A 27,861-nucleotide genomic window follows, 5' to 3' on the forward strand; every position below is an offset into this window, starting at 1 on the left:
TAGAGAAGAAATCTTTTGGATGCAGGCAAACAGGTGGGGGTTTGTCTGGTCTGTGAAGGCAGGGTGTCTGCAATCTTTGTAGCGATTAGATTTAATGGGACAGACACGTTTCTCTCCTTCACATCCCCTCCTCCTCTCAGCCCGAGGGGGAGAAAGGAGGGAGGTGGTGATGGGGAGGTGGCAGGGGAAGAGAAGATTTGAAAGAGTCTTTGACGTCAGCCCTGCCCTATAAAAAGCTGCCAAGGAGCTGGAAAGCAGACAGCAGAGCTCGTGGAAGAGCAAAGATGCCAACCCCGAACATCTCCACCTCTGCAGCCAAAGGCTTCCGCAGGGCGGTGTCGGAGCTGGACTCCAAGCAAGCCGAGGCCATCATGGTAAGACAACCCTACCCCACTTCTTTCCCTCCCCCTCCAAAAACCACAGCCTCTTCCATAGCTGTAGGCAGAGGCAGGCAAGGATAGATGGACCAACACTTTGTCTGTGGGACTTCCCCGACATGGGCACGTCTGGGCTCCAGGCTGGCAAAGGGAAATTACTCCAACAGTTCTGTCTACATACTGATACATGTGAAATGAAAACATTTAAGGGGGTGAAAACTTGAAATAATGAAACCACCTCAACAAAAATTAAGGTGAACAACCCACAGACCTAAGGTAAGAACAGCAAGGAATCCCCCTGTGAAAGGCAATTTGAAGATCTTAACGATTTCCAGGTTTCAAGGCATTAAACAGCAGAGATTTCACCTGTTTTAGCATAATAAGAAAGTGGGGCTGTCATTTCAGACAGCACACAAGGCACAGGCAGTTTAACTTGTTTGTTCATGGCTGCTGTATCCAGTTTATCTCCCAGAACATCCTTCCCCCATTTCTGTTCCCAGTCCTCCTTGATGTGTTCTCAGCCCTGCGTTTAGCCCAGGGAAAGCTCCTGCACACGCCAGGTCTGAATGTGTCAGGGAAAGGAGAGGAGCATCAAGTGTCTTTAGAAAGCCAAGCCTGGCCAACCCATCAGACTTGCTGTAGGGACAGGGACATTTCAGCTCTTAACTTTGAAGCCTTGCCAGGCAGGATGAGCTTGAAGACTCCCAGTATTGAACGCTCCTGTGGGGCAAAGACGTGGATAGGCAGCAGGTGACAATTCAGGAGCCAGAGCAGCCAGTGGCAATGGGTGCACCAGGAGGGGACCTTAGGAATAGAGATGGGTGAGGTAGCAGATATGTTTGGCAGGTGTCTGCAGTGTGACTCCAGCAGGTCACTTTTAGAGCTCCCCATTTCTCTCCCTTATACCTGCTGCCTTTTTCACCCCTCTCCTCTTAACCCTGTGCAATGCTCTGCCTCACTAAAATCAACCACTGCGTTGGCAGAAAGGTGTTTTGGAGAGTGGAGTTTGCTGGAAAAGAAGGGAAACATTTAGGAAACAAGGAGGTAAGCTTGCTTTCTCTAATAAATGGAAATCAGGAAAGGCTTCCCTCTCATGCAGTCCTTTTCATTCTGCAAAATAATGAACACTCAAGTGGCCCTTGAAAACCCGATATTTTCCAGGCAACTTGTAAAATCAGTATTTGAGATGCTCAGTGTCTGGAGAAGTGAAGAGTGTTTGGTTATTGCACCCTCTGGGGTGCTGCTCTGTGTTTTATGAGAAAATGGGCCACTGAACGTAGGGGCCAGGGGAGTTCATGTTCAACAAGTGGGCTGACAAGAGTGAGGCAACCTGCTTGGGGTGAGTGGCTCCTCCAGCCTGGAGGGTACATAAAACCTTAGCCTGTGATTGTTTTTGAATGAAAACTTTCAGAAAAGGGAAAACAAATAATCCCTTTGCCCTGTGAGGATCACTCTGAGAGTTGGATGCATGGAAAGCTTTTCTCTTTGCTCTCACCTAGCACAGATGATCTCCACAACCCTGCCTTCTGCCAGGCAAGAGGCATGACTCTGCATTTGTACGTGACATGGCATGTCCCTGGCCCTCATGTTGTCACTGTGACCGTGGGTGATCTGCCCCACAGCCATCATCCACCATCACATCGCCTCCACCAGCTCTGAGGTGTTCCCTTGCCAGGGGAGCTGCAAACTGGGGGGGAAATCCAGACCTTTGCAATCCCAGAACTCCTCTACACCAGCAGGTATTTTACGTCTCAGCTGGGGCAGCCAAACATCAAACTCCGTGGAATAATCTTTGGTTACGTATGAAGTTTTTCTGCTGCTAATAGTTTTTGCAAGAGACCCTGGGACTGTAGCTGGGGCAGAGTTTGGCTACAGAGCCAGGCAGGAGACAGCCATTGGAGCCAAAAAAGCAGCAAAAATCACCCAGGAAAGCAGGGATGGGACATTAATGTCCCCAGTCTTTACAAGCCTTCCTGATTGCTGCAAATATTGAGCTGGGGGGAAAAAACCAACAAAATAGCTCAGAACACAGTATTTTTAATGGCAATATGCAGGCTGGACACTCTGACTTGCAGCAAATTTGAGGAAAGAAAAATGAACAAATTCTTCATAAGAGGTGCAAACTAACCTTCAGAAGAGGTGAATGAGTCAGGCCTGGTTAGGCAAATAAATGCTTTGCAAAATCAAATTACAGTTCTCACTGTAGCCAGATATGCACGCAGGGAGGGAGTCTGCAAGGTAATTCAGAAATATCATATGATGGTGCCTTTGGAAGAAAGGAAGGCATTCATCCAGAGATCAGTTTGGTTATTATTATATATGCCATATTCCTAATTTCCAGCAAAAGCAGATAATAGCCCAATGAGCATAAATGTGAGGGGCAGATCTGAGGACAGTGAGGTGGGGAACACACAGCCAGGCAGCCTCCAGCTGGAAGAGGAGGCAGCAATCAGGCAGATTCCTCCCAGCCCTCTTCTCCCAAGCAAAATTCAGCCTTTTCCTGTTTTGTTTTGATTTTTTTTTCCCCCCAATTTACTCACTTAAACTATGCCATCACGCAGCTATGAACAGGAGCCAAAGCCCCCACTCCTGCCTGCCAGGGGCCACCCAGCCCCAGCACATGTGTGGGACTGGCTGAGTCTGCTTCTCCTGGTGCAGCTTTCCAGTCACCCAATGCTGGCATTTTAAACCCCACCCAGCTGGACCTTAACCTGGTTTACATGCTAAATATGGGGGTCTAATTTCCCTCCTCTCCCCTCCTCCTACCCAGAAGTAAAATCCTGCTGTACCTCAGGGCACAGTGTGACAAAGCACCCTTGGGTAAAGCACTGCCTGGCTTGGGATGGCTCTGGAGCTCATTTTCTGTGGCTGGCACAGGGCACAGTTTGCCCTGCTTATTGCAGGCACTTTAAAGTAAACACCAGCTTATCTTGAAGCACTGCACTGGTGGCAAACACACACTTAAAGCTGAGCACATGCTCACCAGATTTTTAAAGTTACGACTGAGATCACCTGTTAGATGTCTGCTCTCTTTGGGCACGAATACCAGCAATTCAGACAAGCAGCAGCAAGCACTTATTTGTTATAAGGTGTTTTTCTGTGCCCTGAGAAATAAAGGAGGGATCTGGAAATATAATTTTGGAGGGGTATCTTTACTGAAACAGGAGCAGATAGAGGTGTGTGGGCTGATGCCTCGATGTGCTGAGTGAGGCTTTACACTCCTAAAGTATCCAAGAGGATTCTCACAGGAAACATCAGTTACTGATAGTGGGCTTTGAAAATCAGAGAGAAAATAAACTTAGTGGTCAGTCAGGCTGTCTTGTTAAAAGGAAAACACTCTTAATTTTCACAAGGTAGGGAAAGCACTGCTTAGTTAGCATGCTCTAAACATTTTCAATATATTCACAGGGAAAACTGCAGTCAGTCCCACTCTGGGTCCTTCTTCAGTGCTGCGCCAGGTTTCTTTTAGCAAGCTCTGGAGGTTTGTCATCTGGTTTGGGTCTTGAACACAGAAAACTGGAACCAGATGCATTGCCTCTGAAGAGAAAACTGGTTGTAAAAAGACCAAGAACAAATAAGTTGGTATATGAGCTATTTGTATAACAAAAGAAACAACGGTGACTGAAATAGTTTGTAGTTCACTATAAGTATAAACAGGTGTCCTGACATGACCTCAGGCACAGAGTTGCATTTTAGGTTCAATTCTAAGTAACAGAAATCTGCAGGAGTTCGTTCAGACAAAACAAATCTACAGATAAGTGGGAGGAATTTATTTTCTGGGGTATATGGTTGTGGTTTCAATTACACTTCAATGGATAAGCATCCACTTAATGTCAAAAGTAAATGTCATATTGGATCCTGGGAGCAGTTTTGCTAAGCTGCCCTGCTAATACACCTGCAAACAGTTCCCATTTCCTGGCCAGGCCACAGCTGTGGGCTTCACCTGTCTCTCACAAAGTATCTTTTCTCAGATGACCTCAGGTTTATCTGATGTCTCTCCACTTGAGTTAATCAGACACCTGAAAACCACATAAGGTTGTTTCTGGGTTTTGGTTTTTTTCGGAGGCTATTGAAAACTGTTGCTAGGGGAGGTGAGGGGAGAAGTCCACTCTCCAGTTATGCTAAAAAGATATTTTACACATTTTTTTTTTCCCCAAAGATTCACATTTCTGAAAGTTCAATTCTAAAACCTCAATCCTCATGAGCAGATCTTCCTCTACAAAGCCAGGCAAGTCAGTCCTGGCTTTCCCTACTTCCTCTGCTGACACATACCGGTCACATCTCAACCAGCTACTGGGAATGCCTCTGATCTCCTCCACTCTGTGAGCAGTGTTATTCATTTCTGTTCTGCCTTCAGTCTCCACGGTTCATTGGAAGACGTCAAAGCCTCATTGAAGATGCCAGGAAGGAGAGAGAGGCTGCGGCTGCAGCCTCTGATGCTGCAGAGTCCACAGAGACCATTGTATTCGAGGAGAAGGATGGGAGAGCCATGCTGAACCTCTTCTTCATGCTCAAGGGAGCCAAGACTTCACCACTGTCCCGTGTCCTTAAGGTATTTGAGGTGAGTACCTTGGTGCTCAAGGAACACACTCCAGGTTTCATGACTGGGCTGTGAGAAGCATCACTTGGGTGTAATAAAGAAGCCTCAGACTAGGTCAGCCTACTTTAAATTATCAGTTTATTGTCTGGTATCTCTGAAGTCATGCTTTGCTCATGGCCCAGTGTGTCCTCAGTTGCCATCACTAAGAAGGAGGTGTGCCTCCGTCTTGCAGTGCTCTTAAACTCTGGCCTTAATTATGCTTAATTATTTTCAGTTTCACACTTGAATCCACACCCTTATGGTTTGCAGTGTACTCTGACAGCCCTCCCACTGCGCAGCACTTCAGGCACAGGGCTCTGATCCCACATTCAAAGCAAGCTTTGTGCCTTGCCTGTCTACAGACTAACCCCATCTCACTTGTGGGTCAATACCACACTGGTTCTCAGTCAAATAGTTACAGAAACACCTTCGACCTGGGTGTAAAACTGGCATATTGATTTCAAAATTACCTTTCTACTTCAAGGATTATTCTGATTCATATGTTAAAGGTTCTGCTGGTTCCCCTCAAGACATGCATCCTGTCTATGCCTTTAATACCAAGGAAAACTGATAACCAAGCTTTTTCCCTCAGCCAGCAATGTAATGTTGCATTATATAGGATCTCAGTGCCATGAATGGAAAGACTGAGATAAGTGCTGCCTATTTAAACAGTAATCCAAGCATGACAGCTTGCATTCATGTAGTGTGTTTTCATCCAGAATGATTCAGAAGTGTTCTGCAAACTGAGGTTCTGAGATGTGTTTTATCTATGGTAGTTAATTTCATTGACTTCAGCAGTGAGGGGACAGGACACTTTGTTCCTATTAATCAGTCACGTGCCTTGTAATGGGTCTCTGGAGGTCTCTGGTCCAACCTCCTGCTCAGAGCATGTCCAGTCACAGCAGGTTGTTTGAGGCTTTGTACACTATACAGAAAACCTGCTACTTAAAAAGTGTAAACATACAAAAAGTGTGTTTGGGGGATAAGTATTTCCCTGAAATCGTAGGGCATCCTAGTTATTCATTGCCCATTTAGTATTACCTCTGATAATCTTATCAAAAACATTTAGATCTTCAGAAATTACAATTCCTCTATGAGGACTGTTGAAAGAAAAGCTGTTTTTTGGACAATATATTGTTCTTGTCTCAAGACTAAAAGAACATTTATGACAAATTTTCAGACAAAACCCATGTGCTGTGATGATTGGGGTCAGCTTCCCAGAACACACAGATGCCAGATAAAGCATGACAAATCCATCAGTGTAACATTCAACAGGCTGCTAAGTGGGTATGAAACAGATGTGTAAGCTCTGTACTTCGAAGAGTTTATGTTATACTGCATTTAAACTCTGTAATTTAAACAATTTTAAAAACATCAAGCGAAAAGTTGTGGCAGCTTATGTTCAAATATTGTTTGTTTCTTCCTGGAGCAAAAAAGCTCTTTGAGCTTGTCACAGAGAGAGCTTTAAATATAATAAAAAGACAAGCATGTCAAGTCCCAGCAGAGGAAGATTCATTTCCCAGATCCCTCTGGCAATGCAGGTACAAGATATGAAAGCAGACGGGCATAATGACATTTACCTCATCATGAACCAGGCTGCAGGGAAGCTGGTTTCACTCTTGTGTATGTGTTACATGCAGCTGAAGCATAGGTAATGCAATCACAGCTGTCAGATTAATGCAAAGGTATCGATTGTTGAGGGGACAATGTAATAGTGAAGTTGGTAGGTACATTAAAAAACACCATCCTAAATTTAATTTACCTGTGGCATCGCATCTGTTCCTTCTCATCTTTTTGCCTCTGATTAACAAAAGAAATCACGTCCCTTCCTCTATCAAAGGTCCTGCAGGAACTTTGGGAAGGTTGGGTCATTGCCTAGTGCCTTGGGCTTGTTCTGCCAGTTTTCACTGAACTAAAGAAAATACCCACAAATCTATCAGTGCCCTTTGCGAGACTGCAGACATCATTTTGCCTCCTTATTCCATGGGGGAGGCCAGTTCCTACAGCGAGCCCAAATGACATCAGCGCTGGCAGTGGACCCAGACCAGCGCTGGTGCGGGCGAGCCGCGGCAGCCCCGGTGTTCAGCACCACGGCCAGCGCCGCGCCGCCGGCCCGCCCGGACCGCGGGACCCGCGGGACCCCGCCGGAGCCGTGAGACCCCGCAGGATCTGCGGGACCCCGCCGGAGCCGCACCCAACCCACCACAGCCCCCGCCAACACACGCCTCGGGAGAGCCTGGGGTGGGAAAATGTAACATGGCACTCTGCCACATCAATTGGTCTTCTTTGCAATGGTGGAAGTCTTCTCTTGGTAGTTATTGAACGGCCTCGGTGTTTGTGCAGAAGGAGAAAATGTGGAATTAATGGGTGTGTTTACACGGGAGGGAGGTGGGGGCATGAAGAAAACAGTAAGAAGGAGTCCGTACCAAACTGGGATTGTTCATCCTGGAAAAGAGAAGGCTTCTTGGTGACCTAATTGCAACCTTCTAATAACTGAAGGGGGTCTAGGGGAAAGATGGAGAGGGACTTTTTACAAGAGCACGTAGGACAGGGGGGATGGATTCAAACTGAGAGTAGGTTTAGGTATTGTTTACTGTGAGGGTGATGAGGCACTGAAATAGGTTGCCCAGAGTTGTGGATGCCTGGGAGTGTTAAAAGTCTGGTTGGATGGAACTCTGAGCAACCTGGTCTGTGAAAGTTGTCCCTGTCTAAAGCAGGGAGGTTGGAATGAGAATGATGTTTAAGGTCCCTTCTGACCCAAACTGTTCTATAATTCTGTGTCCATATGGACATCTTTGGGTAGTAGCACAAGCTGTTTCAAATGTTGCTTAATGGTTGGTTTTTTTCTTCTTTTCTATGTCTCAAAAGACATTTGAAGCTAAAATTCACCACCTGGAGACCAGGCTTAGCCGAAAGCCCCGTGAAGGGATCGCTGAGCTGGAATACTTTGTGCGTTGTGAAGTCCACAGCTCTGACCTCAATACTTTCATTAGCTCCATCAAGAGGGTAGCAGAAGATGTGAGGACCACTAAGGAAGACAAATGTAAGGAACTTTACAAACATTTTCACTCGTGTGGAGAGGCTGAGCTCTCCCTGTAGAAACAGGGTGGAGGCTTTTTTATTCCCAGTAAAAGGAAAGGGCTGCTGTGTGCTGAATTTGGGCAAACCAGAAGGGACTGCCTCTGGGATAACTGAATCCTGAAAGTAATTTCCCTCCTTGTCCTTTTCTCAACAGACTCCATTGTTCATAGCCCATTCTTCTGGTAAAAGATTGAAAAAACCCCAGAAATTGGAGGCTGAATTTCATGCTTTACTCACACCTCTCCTCATGAGTTCTCCATCCCTACTCCAGCATTTTGTATTATAAGTACAGTAGTATTGTATTTTGTGTTATAAATACTACAAAGTAGTTTCCTACCTATGTGTTAGGACCTCTGAACAGATTCAGCACTATTCTACAAAACACTTCCTGTGCCATCCTGTCCTATCTGAAGATAGGATGATTGTTGTGGAATAATATTGGAGGAGAATATCCCTAGAGAAATATGACCAGCAGGATCTCTGGGTATTTTTTAATGTGAATCATTCAGTAAAATCTCATTTTCATCTTCTTTTTCAATTTTGCCACAAAATATTCTGCTGAGAGATGGGCAAGGAAGTAATGAAATGCAAATCATGGTGTTAGACATGACTCTAGGAAGGGAGCACCGAGATTGTGAAACTACTGCTTGGAAGTAGCTGTGCCGTGTTGTATGTGTGCATTTGGTACACCAGGTCAGGTGTATCTTATTCAGCCTCAGAGCCCCTTCTCTTTAGGAGATCTTCCCTTCCACAGACAGACTGACACTTCCTCTCTCCCCATAGTTCACTGGTTTCCCAGAAAAATCTGCGAATTGGACAAGTGCCACCATTTGGTCACCAAGTTTGACCCTGACTTGGATCTGGATCACCCGGTGAGTCAGTCTGTGTGCACTCTGTCACACTGAACTCCTGAGCTGTCCCACAGAAGCAGGGAGCTGAGAACACCCATCAGTGCAGCTGGTCAGGGGACTGGAGTGCGACTGCCACCTTGACAGGAGTCTCTCCAGCCAGTGGTGAATTTTCCTGGGTGAGAAACTTTAATGACTGATTAAAAGTCCTGTCTCTGTTCCTGTTTGTCACCACAGGGCTACTCTGACCAAGTATATCGCCAGAGAAGGAAATCAATAGCAGAGATTGCTTTTCACTATAAGCAGTAAGTCTCCTTCCTAACATTCATGTGGGGATAATGACATGTCTGCACCTATTGGGAAGTCATTGTGCTACCTGTATGACACTTCTCTTCCTTTGTCTCCCCATTCAGCTTTTTCAGCTCCTTTTGTGTCTCTCTTCTCTCTTTGCATTCCAGTTTCTCTTTAATTAAAAATATCTGATGTCATTAATTCATACATTCGTAAGGGTATAGTAAGAATAAACCTCCTGCATAACAAAAGCCAGATATATATCCATCAGACCTCAAACTTCATTTGGAAATGTGATATCCCTTTAGAATGGCATCTAGTTTTGACTTCAGTGTTTCAAGTACTGGAAAAGATACCCATGCCCAGAAATCTGTTCCAAAGGTTCATTATTCTGGTTGTGAAAAAATGTGGGTTTTACTTCTAAGCTGGACTTTGATAACTTTAGCTTTTACCCAGTGGATCACACATGCCTTTCATCTGCTAGATAAAATACTGCTATCAGATTTTTTCTTTTTTGCTACAAGGGTATTTATAGGCTAAATGATTCACCTCCTAACTCTGCAAAATTTAATAGATTCTAGTAATGTTCTCATCATTGTCTTATATAGATTTAAGACTATGCCTTGTACTCTTACTTAATACTTCTATTCTGATACATGCCATGTGTTCACTACAATATCAGACAGAGTCTGATATTCAGTTAGGTTTGTAAAATCTTCCCTAGATCCTATTCAGTGACGCTGCCTTTCACCTTAGCATTCTCTCTCTGAGCAGGGCTTGAAGTGCTGAAAGCAGACTACAGAAATTATATGGGTCACCTGTTTGAGCTACCCCTGCCACTGGTGTGATCCCAGCAAGGGCTTCTGCTCTTCTTCTTCTCTTCTTTGCCAATTTGAAGCCCAGAGTATGGACACTGATGGTTTTATCCTGTTCAAATACTAAGCACACAGAAAGTCACAGTGCCAGAGGAAGAGTCCCAAGTGACACAGGGTTAAATACTGTCCCAAGATGAGGCATCAATTTAAGAGATCTCCTCTAACATCTCACCTGCAGGTTAACATTTATAAGCCACTGTGTGGCATCCCTTCAGGCATCCCTTCAGGAACTGTGCTTTAGAATATAGGAATATCTCATTTGTCCAAACACAGAAAAGAAAGAGTTAGGAAATACAATTGCTAACTATGATGAGAAAAAGCAAAATTGCATTTCATCAATGCCCATTTACATCAATGTTGAAATTTTCTTTTCCTGACATCCCTAACCTTATTGACAATATATTTTTCTGCAGGTGAAATGCGTTTAGTTTTCCTTATTAGCTGCTTTGATTTCCCAGCCACCAGTTCATTCTTGGAGCCATCAGCTCCCTGAAGTTCAGACATAAGAAAGGAATTTATTTTCACACATGAAGTCTTTCAATTTTTTCCAGAGAAATCCATTTTTTTTCCCCTGATAAATATTACACCTGCTAAACTCTTGCTCATCCTTTGTTCATTCATAATCTCTGACTAGACTCACGCTTTTCTTTGCATCTGCGTATTTGTTGCACCTGTACAAATGACCCAGTACAAAGGCTTTGTCTTTCCTGTTTGTCCCTCCTTGCTTGGTTTTTAAAGATTTATGAACATCATGCAGAGCTTCTCCAGAGTGCTTCCTTCTCCTAGGGAAGAGGAGCCTGGCTGGGGCTCTGCTCAGTAATGGTGCCTTTGCCTTGCAGTGGGGACCCGATCCCTCACGTGGAGTACACGGCAGAGGAGACAGCTACCTGGTGAGTGCTGATTTCATGATTTGTGCTGATTTCACTAGTACTGCTTCACCACTGGAAGCTGGGAATCAGAACCCAAACATTTAGGGCATGACCTCTTGAAAAACGAGTCAGGAGTGCAAGCATCCTACTTAATGGCTTGTTATAAAAAACATTTTCATGCTGCAGCCCCCAGGAGTTTCTTCCAAAGGAGCCTCCCCACAGAGCAAGGTAGATAATTTGGAACCCTACTTCTCTAAGGGTCCTGACTCAGTAGCAGCCTCCAAACAAAGAGCAGCTATCACAGCTGCAGGAAGAAATGTGAGGCCCATGGTGAATATCTGTGTGGTACCTCCCAGGCCTCACTTAGGAAAGCACTCCCTTTGAACGTGATCTTTTCCAGGAGTGTTGCTGCAGGAGTGCTTCTGAAAACAAGGCCAGCTCATGTGAGCTGTGTACACAGGCTTGTCAACAAGGTCATCTGGTTCTATTGACTGTCTTCACAGTCCAGCTTCAGGAGTTAACCTACTGGGAATATTTTAATTCCAGCTAATACCTTTCATACAGTTTTCTGACCTCCAAGTCAGAAATAGGTCTGTGCAGACACAGACCTGTGCTGCCTTTGCAGGTTCATTTGAATGTGTGTCTGTGTGTTTACATACCTCTGTCAATGTGCAGACATAGACTTAGGTGGAGAAAGGCAAAAGGACACGGAGCCTAAAGACATGAGTCCCTGATAGTGCATAGCCAGAGCACAGGAGGGGACCGCACACATTAACCACTGAATGTCTGCCACCTCTCCTCCTGAAGGAAGGAGGTGTACAGCACCCTGAAGAGCTTGTACCCCACCCATGCCTGCAAGGAGTACCTTGAGGCTTTCAGTCTACTGGAGAAATTCTGTGGCTACAATGAGAACAACATCCCTCAGCTGGAGGAGGTTTCCCGCTTCCTGAAAGGTAGGTACAAGCCCAGGGAAGCCAGGTTCAGGTTCTGCCAGTGGGGGCAGCTGCGATGGGAACCCAAAGGAGTAGTGAGTGAGCTGAGATTTAGGAGGAGAGCTGCCTTGGGCATTGCTCACAGAGGGCAGAGGTAGATCCCAAGTGCTGGGGCCTGCAGCTCTACACAGCGGGCTGTGGCTGAAGGGCAAACCTGCGAGTTTGATCCCGCCGAGCACCTGAAGAGCAGGTGCTGTTCCTAGGAGGAGCAGATGGATTGGGCTGGTGTAGCCCTGCAGCTCCCAGTGCTGGGGGCAGTGGCACAGCCCGTGGGGCACAGTGGGTGTGTGCTGTTTCAGAGAGGACTGGCTTCCAGCTGCGGCCGGTGGCTGGCCTGCTGTCAGCACGGGACTTCCTGGCCAGCCTGGCCTTCCGCGTCTTCCAGTGCACGCAGTACATCCGCCACGCGTCCTCGCCCATGCACTCCCCCGAGCCGTGAGTATCACCCTTGCTTGCCTGCCCGCAGAGGCCCAGCTGGCCAGCAAGCACCCTTTTCCCCCAGCAGACACGCTCTGTCTGCTGCTGACTGTGTTTGCCTCCTTTCCCCCCTCCCCTCCGCAGGGATTGCTGTCACGAGCTGCTGGGGCATGTCCCGATGCTGGCTGACAAGACATTTGCCCAGTTCTCTCAGGTAAGGTGGTATCTGCTCTCTCCCCCTTGAGAGGTGGGAATCCAGACCCCGGTGTGGCCACCTAAACCTTTCTTGCTCTTATTAACCATGAGTTCTGTGATGGACCAAGCCCCTAAATACTGACTCTGCAACAAAGTGTTTTTAGTCTGATCATGATGAAGTCCCAGCAGATGCCTGGCACTGCAGGGCAGCAATATGTATGGTCTTGAGCTGAGAAATCAATGTCTAAGGCCCTCAGTCCTGATGTTTGTCCCTTCCCTTCTCTCCCTAGGACATTGGGCTGGCGTCTCTGGGAGCGACTGATGAAGAAATTGAGAAACTATCAACGGTAAGTTTTCCCCTTTGCTGGATGGGGGGGCACAACACCTCCAGCAGTGCTTCTGTGGTATCAGTGGGACTGGTCCAGCCTGGTATCCCAAGATTTGCAGGCTCAGAGCTCCTACCCAAGCTGCCCCATGCTCTTTTCATGATGACTGTGCAGAGCAGAGATCAGTTAAACAACAGAGCTCGCTTGCACATTAACCCAATTTTCTCGGGCACCAGTAGTATCACCAAGCATCGTATTTCCAACAGCAGCACTGCTGGGACTCTTTGGGATGGGATTAAATGACATCTGCTTCCTTTGGCTCTTCCTCAGCAAGGTCACCTGTCCTGCTCCAAGGACACCAAACAGCAGCGTGTCACAGCAGATGGAACAAATCCAGGGACACAGACTCTGTCCTGGTGTAGCAGCAACTTAGTTTAGCACTTTTCTCTGAAAGCAAAGTCTGGACAGGGGACAAAGAAGCAGGTGCCTGTTCCTTTAAACAACCCCAGACCCTGGCCATGGTGTAAGGGCTCAGAAGTGACAGGGAAATGAGGATGGGGAGCTGTGTCCCTCAGGAATTTTTCTTTTTTCTTTTCACAGCTTTACTGGTTTACAGTGGAGTTTGGGCTCTGCAGGCAGAATGGAATAGTCAAAGCCTACGGAGCCGGGCTCCTCTCTTCCTATGGGGAGCTCATAGTAAGTCCCACCATAACCTGGCTCTGCTCTAGACCCTGTAGAGAAAAACACCTCCTGCTTCTGCACAATGACTTTCCTCAGTCTGTTTTCCACCTTTGCCTACCCCATACGTGCTCCCCAATGCCCTTAGTTTCACACTGGATTTTTTCTGCCGTGTTCACAGCACTCCTTGTCAGACGAACCAGAGGTGAGGGACTTCGACCCTGATGCTGCAGCTGTTCAGCCCTACCAGGACCAGAACTACCAGCCTGTTTATTTTGTGTCTGAGAGCTTCAGTGATGCCAAAAATAAATTGAGGTAGGACTGGGCAATGAGAGAGACCCAAAAAAATAGGAAATTAAGATGTTATCTATTGAAATAGGGCTTGACATTATGGCTGCTTTCAGTCTGAGTTCTCAGAAGTGCTCTGAAAACTTTGATCAGGTCTTCCAAAGTAAAGCAGTTTCCAGATCCTACAGGGAACACACATGACATGAATAGATCTATCCAGGGAGAAAAATTAACTTGTGCCACCTAGACTTGTTAGCACATGTTACTGGACCCCAGATACCATCCCACCATGGTAATTGGATTTCCCAATCCCATGGGACTGCAAACAGGATGGTAAGGGTCAGCTCTACTCACAGACATCTGTTCAGAAGAGCATTTTCTTGGTCATAGCCAGAATTGCCCACAGGAGGAAAGCTCAGTCCTTGGACTACTTTGATTGACAGAGGAAAACTTTGCCTCTGCCACTTTTATCCTCACTAAGGAAAGAGACAGGATGAGGCAAACATGACGTACATGACTTTACAGTTCCTGCAAAAGGGGTATTTAATATAAATAACGTGGTGAGGACTGCTGTATTTCAACTTCTGCTTTTATTACCCTCACTTGCACTGTTCACACAACCTGGAGTCCAGCTGCTCAAAAGCAAGCACGGGGGAGCCTGTGCTCACACACACACACTAGGCTGCTTTAAAAAAACCCCAACTGCTGCCTAATGAGTCATTTCCTTGCATTTTAAAAGGGAAAATACACCACATACACAGCCAAGATTAGGCTAGAGGGTCTTGACTGTGACAGGCACTGTAAATTATCCTCTTTAAGAAGCTCAGAGACCACACAGATGCTACTTTGTGAGGTGAAAACATTAAAGCATCGTCCCTTTTGCAACACGGGCCTGACTATCAGTGTTACTCCTGTGGAAAAACCTCTTTTCTCAGAAAGGACACACTCCCCCAGTGCCCTTCCAAGCAGCCATGCTGTATCTAGTTGCTTCAAAAGGTGTCAAGTGAGCACACCCATTTTGGAGGGCAGGTTTCTAGTCATTAGAGGCCGTGCTACGAGCCATCGCTGTGGCTGCTGACATTAACAAGAGAGTGAGCAGGACCTTGCCCGGCAGAACTGAGAGGAACCACATCTTTTAGGAGGAGGACAACGTGAATATGCAGGAACCTCCTTTGTTTATGCTTTTTTTCGTTGTTTTCCTGCAATGGCATGGCAGCTCCCTGCCAGCACCAGCCTGTGCCTTGCACTGTGTTTCCCCTTGGCCCTCTGTGCTGTGTTTTTCCTCCAGATCCCTCCAGTTCCGGCCTAGCCATGAAGTACCAGCTGGAGGAACATCTGTCTCCGTCTGGGAAAGGGCTGCGCTTCCCCGAGCGCTGCCAGAGCAGACCCGCGGTAGCCACAAGAGGGTAGCCTAAGCTAAGCAATCCAGGAGCGAAAGGGTGAAGCCTCAGCAGAGCACGGGGGCATGCCTGTTGTTAGCGCTGTTTGTCCCCTCATGTTCCCAAGCCTTTCCAGCGTGAGACTGCAGCCATAAACACCTAACTATAGATTTTCAGCTCCATAGTCACACAACCCCCAAATGAAAAAACCCTGCCTTGTCAAGTATACAAATCTTAGTGCTGGAAGTGAATGTGGGAACTTTGGGGACACCCTTCCCTTGACTGGCTTTCACTTGACCTCATGTTTCTCCATTAGAAAAACAGCAACAAGGTCTTGCTCTTGAGAGATATCAGGTAAAGTCAAGCTCATCACTGAGATTCAGGCTGAATTTGGCTTTGGGTACAGCAGTGCAGGTTTGCTGAAGCACGAGGCTCTGGTGACACTCTTCTCTTCCTCTAGCTCAGGTCTGAGCCACTGCCTGTCAAGTCTATCCTTAATATGCCAGACAGCTAGGTTCCCCCTTCCCCAAGCAGAGATTAGTCAATAAATGCATGTCAGAAAGGATTTAGTAATATACTACGATAATACCACAGGCTTTCCCTGCAATAAGCTTCCAAATCTCCTTGGCCTTTTTTAAAAAGGGAATTGCAGCAGAGGATGCCTGGTAATGGCCATGGAGGTGACCAGTTTGATGTACCCTCCTGTTTGGTACAGCCCACAGAGAGCCACAGTCAAACTCATGGTGTTCCTTGACAAACAGAAGGGATCTTGACTACTGCCGTCGTGGAGCTGGAAAGGTGGAAATTCTGCCTAAAGGAGGCATTAACCTGAGCTGATTTTCCTGGGAAAATGGTGCTGAGTAGGAGGGAGACTCAGGACCCCTGCCCTGTACCCATCCTTCTGCCCCTTCCCTTGCAGGAGCTACGCGGCGCACATCAAGCGGCCCTTCTCGGTGAAGTACGAGCCTTACACCCACAGCATCGAGCTCCTGGACAGCCCCCAGATGATCTGCCACTCCCTGGAGAGCGTGAGGGATGAGCTTCACTCGCTGATTAACGCACTCAATGTTATCAGTTAATACAAGAACTGAGCCCTTTCCGTCCCCTGCCAGCCCCCAAAGCGCCCGCCCTGCCCACTCCTGGTTCCCAGCTGATCCTTCCTACCTGTCTGCTCCAAACATTGGCACTGCTGCCTGTCACCACGCGTCCCCAACAGCTTCCCACTTTTGTATGTAGGGCCAGCTCGGAGGAGGGCAGTGGGATGCACCCAAGGCCTGCTGGCTTTTTGGGTAGCTTGTCTATTGACTGCTGGAAGAGGCTTAGCAGATAAACAAAGCATGGCCAGGCTAAAAAGTTGAAGTCAAGAGTTGTGTGCTAAGCTCCTGGGTGCAAGGAAGAGGAGAAAATCTACTGTATTTAAAAAGAAAAAAAAAGAGAAGCAATAATTTTTTTTAATTGCAATTTGAGAGAAAAATTTAATCTGCCTTTTTTTTTTTATCCCCAAAGCAACTCTATGAGTCTTGTTCTCAGTTATCCTAATATTACTATCACCTGATGTAGCTCAGGTGTGTGACTAATGCTATTGCTGGCCATTTCCAAGGAAGGTAAACATCTGGTTTGGATGCTCAAACTCAGTTTCATGCAGTTTTCAGTGTAGATATTAATGGCTTGATCTGACCCAAAGCTCTTGGTTTTCCTCCCCCTGCTTTTGCCCTTCTTATCTTCTTGCAGGCTGTCTCATAACTTAGCGGTTTGCTCAGAAGTTTGGCCCAAGGTTATGCAGCTGTGCAGTATCAGAGCTGGGCTTGGGATGTGTGGAGGCTGCTAAACAGCTGTGGGGGACAGTGAAGGGGAGAATTACACAGAGTTGTTTGCATGATCATTTATAACATTTCTGTGTCGACTTTTGCTGTCCTTGTCCACGATATACGATTTTTATAATTTCCTCTTTAAAGAACTGCAAGACTTGGCAGTGAAGTTTTGGCTATTAACACGGCTAACATTGTCCTCCAGTGTTACTTCTACTGTGGCTCAGTCATAATAGTTTACAATCCATTATTCTTTATCCCATTTCAGACCTCCACATATATGTGCTTTAACCCCAGTTCTCTCAAATTTTAACTCCTTAGCTACTGATGGCTCTTAGTCTCCTGCCTGCTTCAATCTCTCCTCTCTGTTTCTTTTCTTATTTGACCCTTCCTCCTAAATTCCTCCTAAATTGCTTAAAAGGCCATTACTGAAATCAGCAGTTTGACACCAGGGCTAGCTGCTTTTCCTCAAGCTGTTCCTCCTCTTTGGATTTTTCTGTAAACTGATAAAACTACTGAGTTAGTTCAGTTATTGTCATTTTAGAGCCCTTTTTCCAAAGCTGCAGCTATGATTTCCCAATCTGGGTGGATCCAGATCATGAGCTGTAACTCTCAAGGCTCCCTTAAGAGCTGTAACAATTTTTCATTTGGGTTCTTCAGATATTACTATTAGATTAAGTAGCTGGAGCAAGCTATGCAAGACTAAGGCAGGCTAGGCCATAGTTTAGTATCTAGCCATGAAAATCTTACTGGTGACTTCAGTAAAACAGACTAAAAAAGAAACAAAAAACCAAAAACAAAACAAAAAAAAACCAAAAACAAAAAAATAAAAGGAGAAAACAGGCAAGCTGTAACAATTTTGTCTGTACAGTTAATGCATGGGTTATGATCTTGTTAACAAGAGCATTGCCACTTTGCTGGTCTTCAGGTTGCTGTTTCTCCTCTCCTTTGGTAGTGTCCAGCTCCTGGCTTGCTGCCCATGAAAGCAACAAGGATACTCCAAACCCTGCAGCAATGCCAGGCTCCTAAACAGGACCAGCAAGGGAATCTCTCTGTGGAGGCATTTGCTCTCCGGGACAGTAAAGGTCTGAAGATGAACATCTTTAGGTCTCCAAAGCACTTCACAGTCATTATCTGCCTTCTTAAATATCTAAAATTAATGCAATTTGTAAAAAGACCCAACTCATTAATATGGAGTGATAAGCCAATTTAGAAATCCTTGCAACTGCAGGAGACCTCAACTCCTCTGCCTTGCCTTGGAGGTTGCATTGCTGCTTCTTGACTCTGTCAGCTGCTGCTTTTTTGAAGAGCTGTAGTAAAATCTGCTGTCCTGCAAAAATAGCAAATAAGCAAAACTTGCAGCATACTCCAGCACCATGAGTGTGCAAGCACACAAACAGATGTGCTGCAGCTGGGGGAAGGTGAGCACCAGGAGGGTTGCACTCCCTTGCTTTTGGGACTTGAGGCTGAGCTGGGGCAGGCTCTGAGTGTAGGGGCTCAGGCTGCACAGGTGCCAGAGGCCCCTCTTTGAGCCATTTGCAGTGTCTCTGTTCTTCACAAATTCGTGACAAATTCCAGAATTTTTTGACCCCTTATGGAGACATGTGAAAACATGAACCTGTTTGTATTTGCTATTACCTTCACCTATTTAATATCTTAGAGGATGTCATATTAGTAGCTTAATAGGTCCCCTTACACTTTGTCTCTAAGCCTTGTTCCTTTTATCCTTGTTTTCAAATTCATTACTTGGCTCCTTATTTCATAAGCCATATAGGAATTGGACCCTTGCTCTCTCATTTTACACATTTTTCTCATGTTGCTTCTTCTACCAGAAGAGCATTGCTTTCTTCCTTATCTTGCCCTAATATTTTAGGCTCTTAGACACAGGGCCAATAAAAGACAGGCTATCCATACAAAATATGGTAGAGTTGTAACCCAATCCCTAATCTATCACTGCTATTAAAGCTACTGATAGTGAGGTTAACTTTTTAACCCATAATTTTGGATATTGTCCTACAATTGTCTTTAGACTATTTTTAATAGTCTGACTAATTTCTTTCTACCATTCTGGGTGATTGCAGGTGGTAGAGTTTATACAGTTCTTGCTCAATCCTCAGGCTAGTTATTAAGACTCAAATTCTTCACTTAAAGCCTCCCCCTTCCCAACCCTCCCCTCTGTTCATCTTCTCCTGTCTCAGGTGCTGTTCCTCACCTCTGAACAATTTTCTGTAACAGCATTGTTACGGTTCCAGCAGTTGTATTCCTTTTAGGTGGAAGAACCTCAGCCTGCCCAGGAAAGGTATTTATTGTGGCAAACAGATACTGATTTGTGACAGTTTATTGGGGTGATCCCTTGGCAGTATTTGTCACTTTGTCATAGTTTAGCCAATGCAGTAGAGTTGGCAACTTTCTTTTACTAACCCACTTTTGCACACCTTATGCAGTTTTTATTTATGTCCTATGTTTCTTCAACTGAGGCCGAGTATAAACTCTTTGCACTCTTTTCAGACTACCCTACACTTTTTAATGTAGCTCATTATGACAATTACCTTAGACAATTACTTAGCTCATAATGAGCTACATAAAGAAGTGCAGGATGCTTTTATTCAACTGGCCACACTATTCATCCCATCTTTTTTTAGCTGACACCTGATTGGGACTGCAGTAAACAAAGTTTGAGTTAATTAATCTACTTGCTTACTAAATTACTTCTCAGGATTGCTTGTAGTCTTCACATTACTTTAACATCTTTTACATATATTCTATTCCCACCGTCCCTCTAAGCTTGTAAAATAGAACTCCTGTTTTCTTCATAGGTGTCCCACCATGTGCCTGCCATTGCTTTTCTCCCCACTATGCAACCACTATTTTGTTTTACTACCAGATAGTAGCTGTCTGTAGAGAGATGTTGGTAGAAGGGTTTGTCATCTACTCACAGCCTGTAAGTTTCTTGTCATGATCCTTTCTCTAATTTGCCCACTATTTGTTCCCTCATTCCACTGATAGGAGTGTCTTGGGTTATTTATCCTCTTTGATCAAATGTAGCACTCCCATGAGTGTGCAATACCAGGTTTCCATTCAAAGGATATCCACACTAATATCCATTTCTTCCCTTTGTGTGTAAGAGCAGAGTAAGAGCAGACTGGGGTACAACTGCACTATCAAGGGGAAAAGCCTCAAACTCCATCACAGCCCAGACTGCCTCTAACCTGTTTTTCTCATGGCCAAGGAAATTTTGGTCCAGCCACTGGCGAGGACTAATACGCTATGGTATCCATTTTCCTCCACTATTTCTCTGTAACAGCACTGCTCCCACAGTATCCGCTCATGTTGAAATTCTTGTTATGAATAATTGACCCTTAACTGAGAATTTGAGTGCAGAAGCTTTTCAAGCAGCTTCTTTCATGTCAGATAAAGCACTGTCTTGGTCTTTGCTCCAGCTCCCTCCCTGATTCTTCTCCTGTCGTTTCCATAATGCTCTGCTGCTATTAGAAAAGATGGATACACTGCCATAAGACACTAGCACAGCCATAGATATGCTGCCATAAGAAATTAAATTCTCCCAGCATTCTTCACAGTTGGGATTGATTAGTGGGAGTATTTATTTCACAGAAAGCTTAACCTTTCTATCATTTATCCATCTTCTTGTTTCACCAGTTTCAGAGTCCAGGCATTTAACTTGAGGTTGTTTTAACTGTGCTATATTCAAGTTGACATTAAGTACTATTTGGTCTATTAATTTTAAAACTCAGCTGCATCTCTCTTGTACCTCTTCTTCTGCAGCTGTGGTTCCCCCAATAACATCACATGAGGCAATCTCATTTCTTTGTCCCCCACAAACATTATTCAAACCCTTTGCTCACACGAGCATGTGCAGTAGGGCAGGTGCTCGGCCCTGTGGGATGCAAGTAAAGGTATCTTGTTTGTCTCTTGATGTGAAAGCAACTCTGTTAATTGCTTCTTCCCCTGCATTTTGCCATATGGAAGCTTAGTGTGAATCGTGGGGGTGCATTTGTGCCACTACCTCTCCTAATTCATCCGCTGTCCAAGGAGCCTGACTCAGCCTCAGGGCTGCCAGGGACCCTGGAGATACCTGTGCTCTGCTGGGAGTGGTTTGTTGGTGCATGGTATCACATCCTGCTGCTCAAGTCCACGACATTCAAGCAGGCCCCTAGCAGTTTATTAAAGACTCTCCATCGTCCTCGAGCTTGTGGACTGGTAGTGATTGTGCCAATTGGATCCTTGTCCTGCCATCCTGCTGGGCAACTTGATTAAATGCCCGTGGTGGCAAGATTAAAGGTTTATCAAGGAGGTGCCCGATGTACAGTGGATAAAGCTGGTGGAGCACACACTCTAATCAATTTACCTCTTAATCCCCACTTAATTCTAAATATAAGCAGTTTCTCTACTGTTGTGCTTCCTCCAGTGCCTTCATATCTGCAACTACCTGCCTTGGGGAATTTTTTTTTTTTTCCATTTTAACAGCTACAACAGTTTGATCTGCCATACCCATCTACCCTGGGACAGCATTTGGAGTCTTTGGGGGATAGGCTGCTATTCTCAACTTCTCTTTCTTTTCCCATTTGCCCATATCATCCTTGAAATCATCTTCCTGTGATGGCTCCCGATTCAGTTCTCTACACCACTTTCTGGAACTCCAGCAGTTATTTTTAATTTTTGCATCCCAATCTGCTTTTGCAAGTGTCTAATTTTAGCTTTGCATTTACTATGATCAGGTCCCTTTTGAGCTCTCCCTTGCTCCAGGGCAAACCACTGCACTATATATGTTAATCACCCTCCTGAATTCTGTAGTTTTTCCTTCTCTTTTTCTAAATTCTTCTGATTCTCTAATTTCCATTGCACATCCTTATTGCCTTTTTGGGCCACTAGATGGTATTCCTTTTCTAAAGACAAGCTGATTTCACGACACTGAATAGACCCTTTCAAAACACAATTTTCCCATTGAAGCAGCTGATGTTCTGGTGTTGCCTTGGTATAGATTATTGCTGTTCCCCGTAACAGTCCCATTAATAGAAGCAGTGAATCCTTGAGTCTCTTTTCATCCACTCTCTCATATCGGGAAACATTTGGTCTCTATCACCCATCGGCTTCCTGTGGGCTAGAGAGGCGCCCACAGCCACTGCTGTAATCTCTGATATTGTTGGGATTTCCTGCAGCCCTTCAGTATTCCTGGTTTTGGGCTTTTTCCTGAGTCATCTTGGATTTTTCCCATGCTTTCAATTTTGTCTTAAGGTATCCCTCAAGTATTGTGCACAAGGCTGGTTAGGTTTGTAGAGTTGCCTTGAACGAGGTCATAGAATCATAGAATGGTTTGGGTTCCAGCCCCTGCCATGGGCAGGGAGCCTTCCACTGGACCAGGTTACTCAGAGCTCCATACAGCTTGGCCTCGAGATCACTCAGAGAAAAGGACTCTGAGGATCTACCCAGTCACACCCTTCACCAAAAGATGTTATGAATTCCCTTTTCCTGACTGTGGAGCAGATTTGTAGGATTGTGTGGCTGCTTAGAGCTAAGCACGAGCTCGTGTCCTTTGGGTGTGTCATGGGAACCTTCTCACCATTCCCCCAGACCTCACCAAACGTGACTGCAAGCTCTATAGAAAGTGACTGGGGAAAACCAAAGTGATGGGTCAGCCCAGGGTAAACCCTCCCCAGAAGGAGGATGGGCTGGCAAGGGAGGAAGAAGGGGGAAGAGCCTTCCTCAGAGCCAGGCCCCACCACCCCTCTGGTGTGTGCCTGTCTCAGTGCCTCGCTGAGCAGTCTCACTGTTGTTGCTGCTGCTGCTGCTGTGGGTGGATCTGTCTGTCTGTCTCTCTGTGTAAAGAAATATGAAACAGAATTATTTTTCATTTTGGAATCGTGCTGCTGCTCACATGATATTAAGAATAAAAAAAAATATATTTCTGGTCTAGCATCCTGAGTTTGACTCTTGAATCCTTCTGCTGTCCAGATTCAGGTTGGCTGCCTTGCCTGTGGGCAGTATGCAAAATCCAGCCTGGGGCACGTTATGGTGGATGACCTGCAACTTGCGCTCGTGCAAAATGTTTATTTGGAGGTGGAAAATGCTTTGCAGACGAGATGATCTAAGCCTTTCTTTGGCAGGATATTACCAATTGCACAATTATGCATGAAACAGTAGTTGGGAGGTCTCTTTTAAACAGTAAAACACCAGGGGACTTGCCTTCACTAAATACATTTTGTCCCAGTATTTCTCACCATTTCTGTGTCTGCTGCACCCAAGTGGATGGGGTACAGGATGCCCAGGGATTGGGATGCAAGTCCAGAGACCAGAAGGTATGCCCAATCACATAAGTGTTTCCTACTCTGGAGTTATCCTCATGTTAGAGGAAACTAATTCTGGTCACCACTGCAAGCTTGGCTTCTACATGAAAGCCAGACCCTTTCTGTTGTTAAAATCCCTTCCAGAGTCATGCACAGAGGTGGATTAATATATTGCCAGCACAGATCTGGGCCATGCATCCCGGCACCCCAGCGCACTCTGAGAGGGAGTTTCCTAATTTAGGACTTGTAAGGATACCCTGTATCTTCACAGTGCTCGTTAAAGTGTTACAGCTGCACTGAATTCATCTTCATTACATGCTTGGGAGGTAGAGGAGTACTCTTGTCCCTGTAAAAAGCTGACAGATAAAAGGAGGCAGAGAATCAGAGACTCAGACCAGGCACAGAGCCGGAAAAGTAATTACATGCCTAAACAGCTTTGGGAAGAAGTGTCTAAGTGGCAGATCTGGGGCTTGAACCTCTGTCAGCCCCCTCAGGACCAAATCTTTCTTCTTGTGCCGCGGTGGTAGGGATCAGAAGAACTCAATTATTTACCGATCCCATAGCCGCAGGTACGCGCACACACACGCACCGCCTCCCCGGAGAGGGGAACTGATTCGGGTAAGGCTGCGCCTGACCTGAGCTGTCATTCGTGCTGCTAATCCACCTCAAATCAGTCTTGGCTTTTTCCCCAGGGACCAGAATGGGTACTGCACTTTCCACTGCAAGGAATTTGTTTTCAGTTTTCCAACACTGGTTCATTGCAGTGTTTGGAAGAATACTAGGTTTTCTAGGTGGAGGGATGATCTTTTGACATTTTTCTGGCACGGCTGAAAGCAGAAAATATCTAAAATGCCTTGAAAATTTATCAGGAGGGGGTTTTGGGTGGTGATTTTTTTGTTTTGTTTTGCTCTGGCTTTGTCATTGTTTTTAACTGAATGGAGAGGTTTGCAAAGATTAGGTAAGGGATTGAAAAACCCCAAGTGTCTGCACCCCAGATATGCTACTGTAGCCTTTCAGTACTCTCCTTGTGCAGTCAGCGGGGTTGGCGGTGACAGGTCAATAAAACGAGCTTTTGGAGATTAGACGTTTTTCAGTCTAGCAAGTGCTGTGCTCCAAATGGATGAGGATTTCTTCCTGTGTCTCTTAACCCATTCACTTTGACCATCTTGTGTGAGGTGTGAATCTCTTGGGGGCAGCTGCAGCGCATGCACATGTTTACTTCTGTATACAGCAAACCTCCCAAAACCCAGGCACATCCCAACAGGGTGGATGGGACCCATACAAACTCCTTGTCCATCCCCTGAGTGCTTTGCTCCAGAGCTGTAGAGGGTTTGCATCTCAAACTAAATTTTCCCGAATCCAAAATACTCTCTCCAGCTCCAACCAGCCACTTTGTATGTCTTTCTTTATATTATGTTCAGAGGTTTATCTTTAGTTACTTGTGATAAAGCAACTGCTTTTCAAACTCGTGATACAAAGATTTGAATTAAACCTGAACTACAGCAATGCAAGACTGAACAGGCTGAATGGTGAACTCCATTCTCTGTTGGATTCAAGGCCTGTCCTCATTGATTTTTCTGGAGATATAATGATACAAAATCCTTTTTTTTTACTCCTGACATTAGTTCTACTTGGTATCTTGTGATTATTTTCTCTGGGCACAGCAGGGTGAATTGATCTACAAAATATTTTCAGGGATGGTGGAGGATTAAGTATCTTGCACAGATATTTCAATGCAACAGTTGTTACCAAGGACTGTGAGAGAAAAACAGGGTGGGGTAAGGGAGTTGTTCATTTTCCTTCCACTAAGGTCAGCCTTAAATAACTCTCCCACCTCCCTCGGAGGCTGAGACAAGATAATAAGACAAAAATGTCAGAGCAAAGCACGGGGCCCCTCTATTTACAGCAAAGGCCAAATCGCTAACCAACAGATCGGAGCTTGCTTTCTAAACACCGATAAGCGGCAACTTTGAATTAACAGCCCCGGTTCCTCTGCTGCTGTAAATCAGCCTGACCCCGAGTGCCCGCAGCACCCCAGGGCCTCCCCCCAGCCAGGGGCTCTCCAGCAGCAGGAGGGGGCTGCAGCAGTGGGCTTAACCCTCCCGGCCCTGGAGATCCCTGTGCCTGGCTCCAAACACCCCCCTTTCTTCCCCTGCCCAGCCCCCTATCACTAACAAGCCTTATCAGCAGGATTTACACCTCCTTGTCTAGGAACCCATAGGAAAGCCTATGGACTAGTTACCGATGTGCATCCAAATCCCTAAAGTAGCTTTAAGTGCTCAAAACAATCCACTTACCCAGTGATAATTAATGGTATCAGACCCGGGAGTTCCCCTTCCCTGGCAGGGGAGATCAGAGCACACTACAGTGGGGTCTGGCCGGCCACAAGCAGGAGAAGGGGCAGCCCTTCTGCAAGTCCTCGGCACCTCCTGGCCCCAGTGGAGCATCCTGGGAGTGAGGAACGACAGTGCCAGGAAGATGGATGCCCGGGAGCAACCACAGCTCATAAGAGCAATGGTGAGCTGGGCTTTTTTCAGTTCCAGATGCAGTATTGGGAAAGGTGCTTTGGCACAGAGCTGTGCCAGTCGGCAAAACACCAAATGCCACATGGATGATGCTGTAGGAGTGAGGGGGAAGGAGGAAAAAAATCACAGCTCCTGTCTCAGGTCCCAGTGCAGCTGGAGGAACCCTAAGTGCTGAAGCTCGAGGTATACCCTGTGAAGGTAAAGGAGCAAGCAGCACCTCCAGAAGTCATGGAGAAAATGGGGGTTTAGGTCAATGGCGAAAAACAGTTGTATGTGACACAATGATTTATTTTCAGTCCATGAGACCACTTTACAGCTGGGAGAGATCCTGTCTGAGCCAGTAAAAAACATTCCTTTGTTTTTGGCTTTTCCCTCCTTACCCTTTTGATTCTTTGATGGCTTATAGCACCCAGTTTTAGCACTTTCTTCTGTGTCTGCCCATCCTTTCCAGCACCATGACCAAGGACCAGGTCATCCTCTCCTCTGTTTCACCAAAGGCTTCTCCAGGTCCAAGGGGCACCTGTGATGCCACCTGCTGTGGAAGCCATGGTGGTGGCACTATGGGACTTTAGTGCCTACAGTTTTGGACACTGGAGAAAACTCCCTGACAGACTCAAGGGCTCCCCTCATGGCTGTTTCCCGAGGACTGGGTCAAGATCCTCTCTTTGTTCTCGTGGACTCGACGACACAAGGACAGATGCGGTATCAGTGCTGAAAATGGGTATTTTTAGATTGGTGCTGATCAGGCTACTTTTCCAGTGCTCCTCCACTCAGTGGAAGTTATTTGTTACTTTTGCTTCTCAGTACTTGTCCTCTGGCAGGTTGTCATCACCTCTTCTAATGTTTCTCCATCTCCACCAAGGATTACTTTTGGGCCATTAATAGCCACAGATTTCATCTTCTCCTCATTGATAAACAAACTAATTTGTTCTGCTGTGTCTGCTAATAGCTGTTTCTAGGAACTAATAACAGCTCTTAGGTGCTATTTTCTTCTTTACCTTCTCAAAAAACATGTGGCTGCTAATATTTTCATAGGGTTAAAAGAAGCATAGCTGGTTTTTCCATCCCTATTTATAACCTTGCATATGCTCTTCCCAGAATGGATGGGAAAGATTTTGAGAGCTTTACTCTGGAGATCATTAAATTTTGGTTGAGCTTACTTGGGCAGCTGCACTTGTGGAGAGGTTTGAACCTGCAGAGGCCAGTGGGACTTGAACAAGGTGCAACCAAACTGATTTGTAAATTCTGTGGTCCCTGCTGAGCTGGGCTTGCCAAAGTCACCATATCCCTGTGAGAGGCATTATGCACTCAGGAGGGGTGGCCAGAGGGTTTGAGCCTCAGGAGGCTGTTTTCAGAGCTGCAGCACACCTGGGAACCTCCCTTGTTCTCTAAGGAAATGTACTGTCTCTTTGGAATTGCCATTTGCATCTTCTGCCAGTGAGCTGCATCTCCAGGGGTGTGCCTGTGCTCACAGTGCTCTCTGCTCTTTGCAGCCAGCCCGGAGCTGATGGGAACGGATGGCTCAGACCTGCTCAGCTACACTGAACTTTGGGACACTCCTTGCTCTTTCATAAACCCATCCTTTGTGCTCTATGCATTAGGATAATATCCCCGGTCTGGAAGAGCCTGGAAAGTTGTGAAGTCCTCAGTTCAGCAGGAGCACCTTGCTTGAGCCTGGTGGCCGGTGGGCAGTGGGGGTGGCTCACACGGCCCCCAGCCAGGCGGCTGCCTGCATTAGCTTATGGAAGCAGCTGAGATTACTTGTATGGAAGTGGGCACCCTCCTGCTCTGCTTGCTCAATGCCCCCTCTGAAGCAAGGGCATCTCTCATTGTGTGACTCCAGATAAGCCAAGGCCTCACCCTTTGCTACAGCCACCCCTTCTCTCCCCAGGGCAACATACCTTTGCAGGCATCTTTGCAAGTACTCCCAGAATTAATCCCCCTCCTCAGTACCAGGTTCACCTCCCTGCCCTTCATCTCACACCAGTGCCACTCTGCACGTGCTTGGACACGTCCCTGGGAGCAATGCAG

At 46.1% G+C, this 27,861-nt stretch overlaps 1 protein-coding gene across 1 annotated transcript; it reads left to right on the forward strand.

The window, feature by feature from the left end:
* Positions 1-270: 270 nt before the first annotated feature.
* TH (tyrosine hydroxylase) lies at positions 271-22,937 on the forward strand. The gene is made up of 13 exons (XM_059849041.1): positions 271-374; positions 4,735-4,938; positions 7,825-7,999; positions 8,821-8,909; positions 9,123-9,190; positions 10,891-10,941; positions 11,728-11,873; positions 12,212-12,347; positions 12,474-12,543; positions 12,815-12,871; positions 13,451-13,546; positions 13,710-13,843; positions 16,115-22,937. The coding sequence occupies exons 1-13, from the start codon at positions 285-287 to the stop codon at positions 16,272-16,274; spliced, it is 1,476 nt and encodes a 491-aa protein (XP_059705024.1). The 5' UTR covers positions 271-284; the 3' UTR covers positions 16,275-22,937.
* The last annotated feature ends 4,924 nt before the right edge of the window (positions 22,938-27,861 follow it).

Source organism: Haemorhous mexicanus, chromosome 6 (assembly GCF_027477595.1).
Source record: "Haemorhous mexicanus isolate bHaeMex1 chromosome 6, bHaeMex1.pri, whole genome shotgun sequence".
Lineage (NCBI taxonomy): Eukaryota > Metazoa > Chordata > Aves > Passeriformes > Fringillidae > Haemorhous > Haemorhous mexicanus.

Bases quoted from the DNA above. Each gene is read 5' to 3' on its own strand.
- TH (XM_059849041.1), top strand. From the start codon at position 285: ATGCCAACCCCGAACATCTCCACCTCTGCAGCCAAAGGCTTCCGCAGG. The intron at 12,348-12,473 runs GTGAGTATCACC...TCCCCTCCGCAG, and splicing joins CCCATGCACTCCCCCGAGCC to GGATTGCTGTCACGAGCTGC. The intron at 12,872-13,450 runs GTAAGTTTTCCC...TTCTTTTCACAG, and splicing joins AAATTGAGAAACTATCAACG to CTTTACTGGTTTACAGTGGA.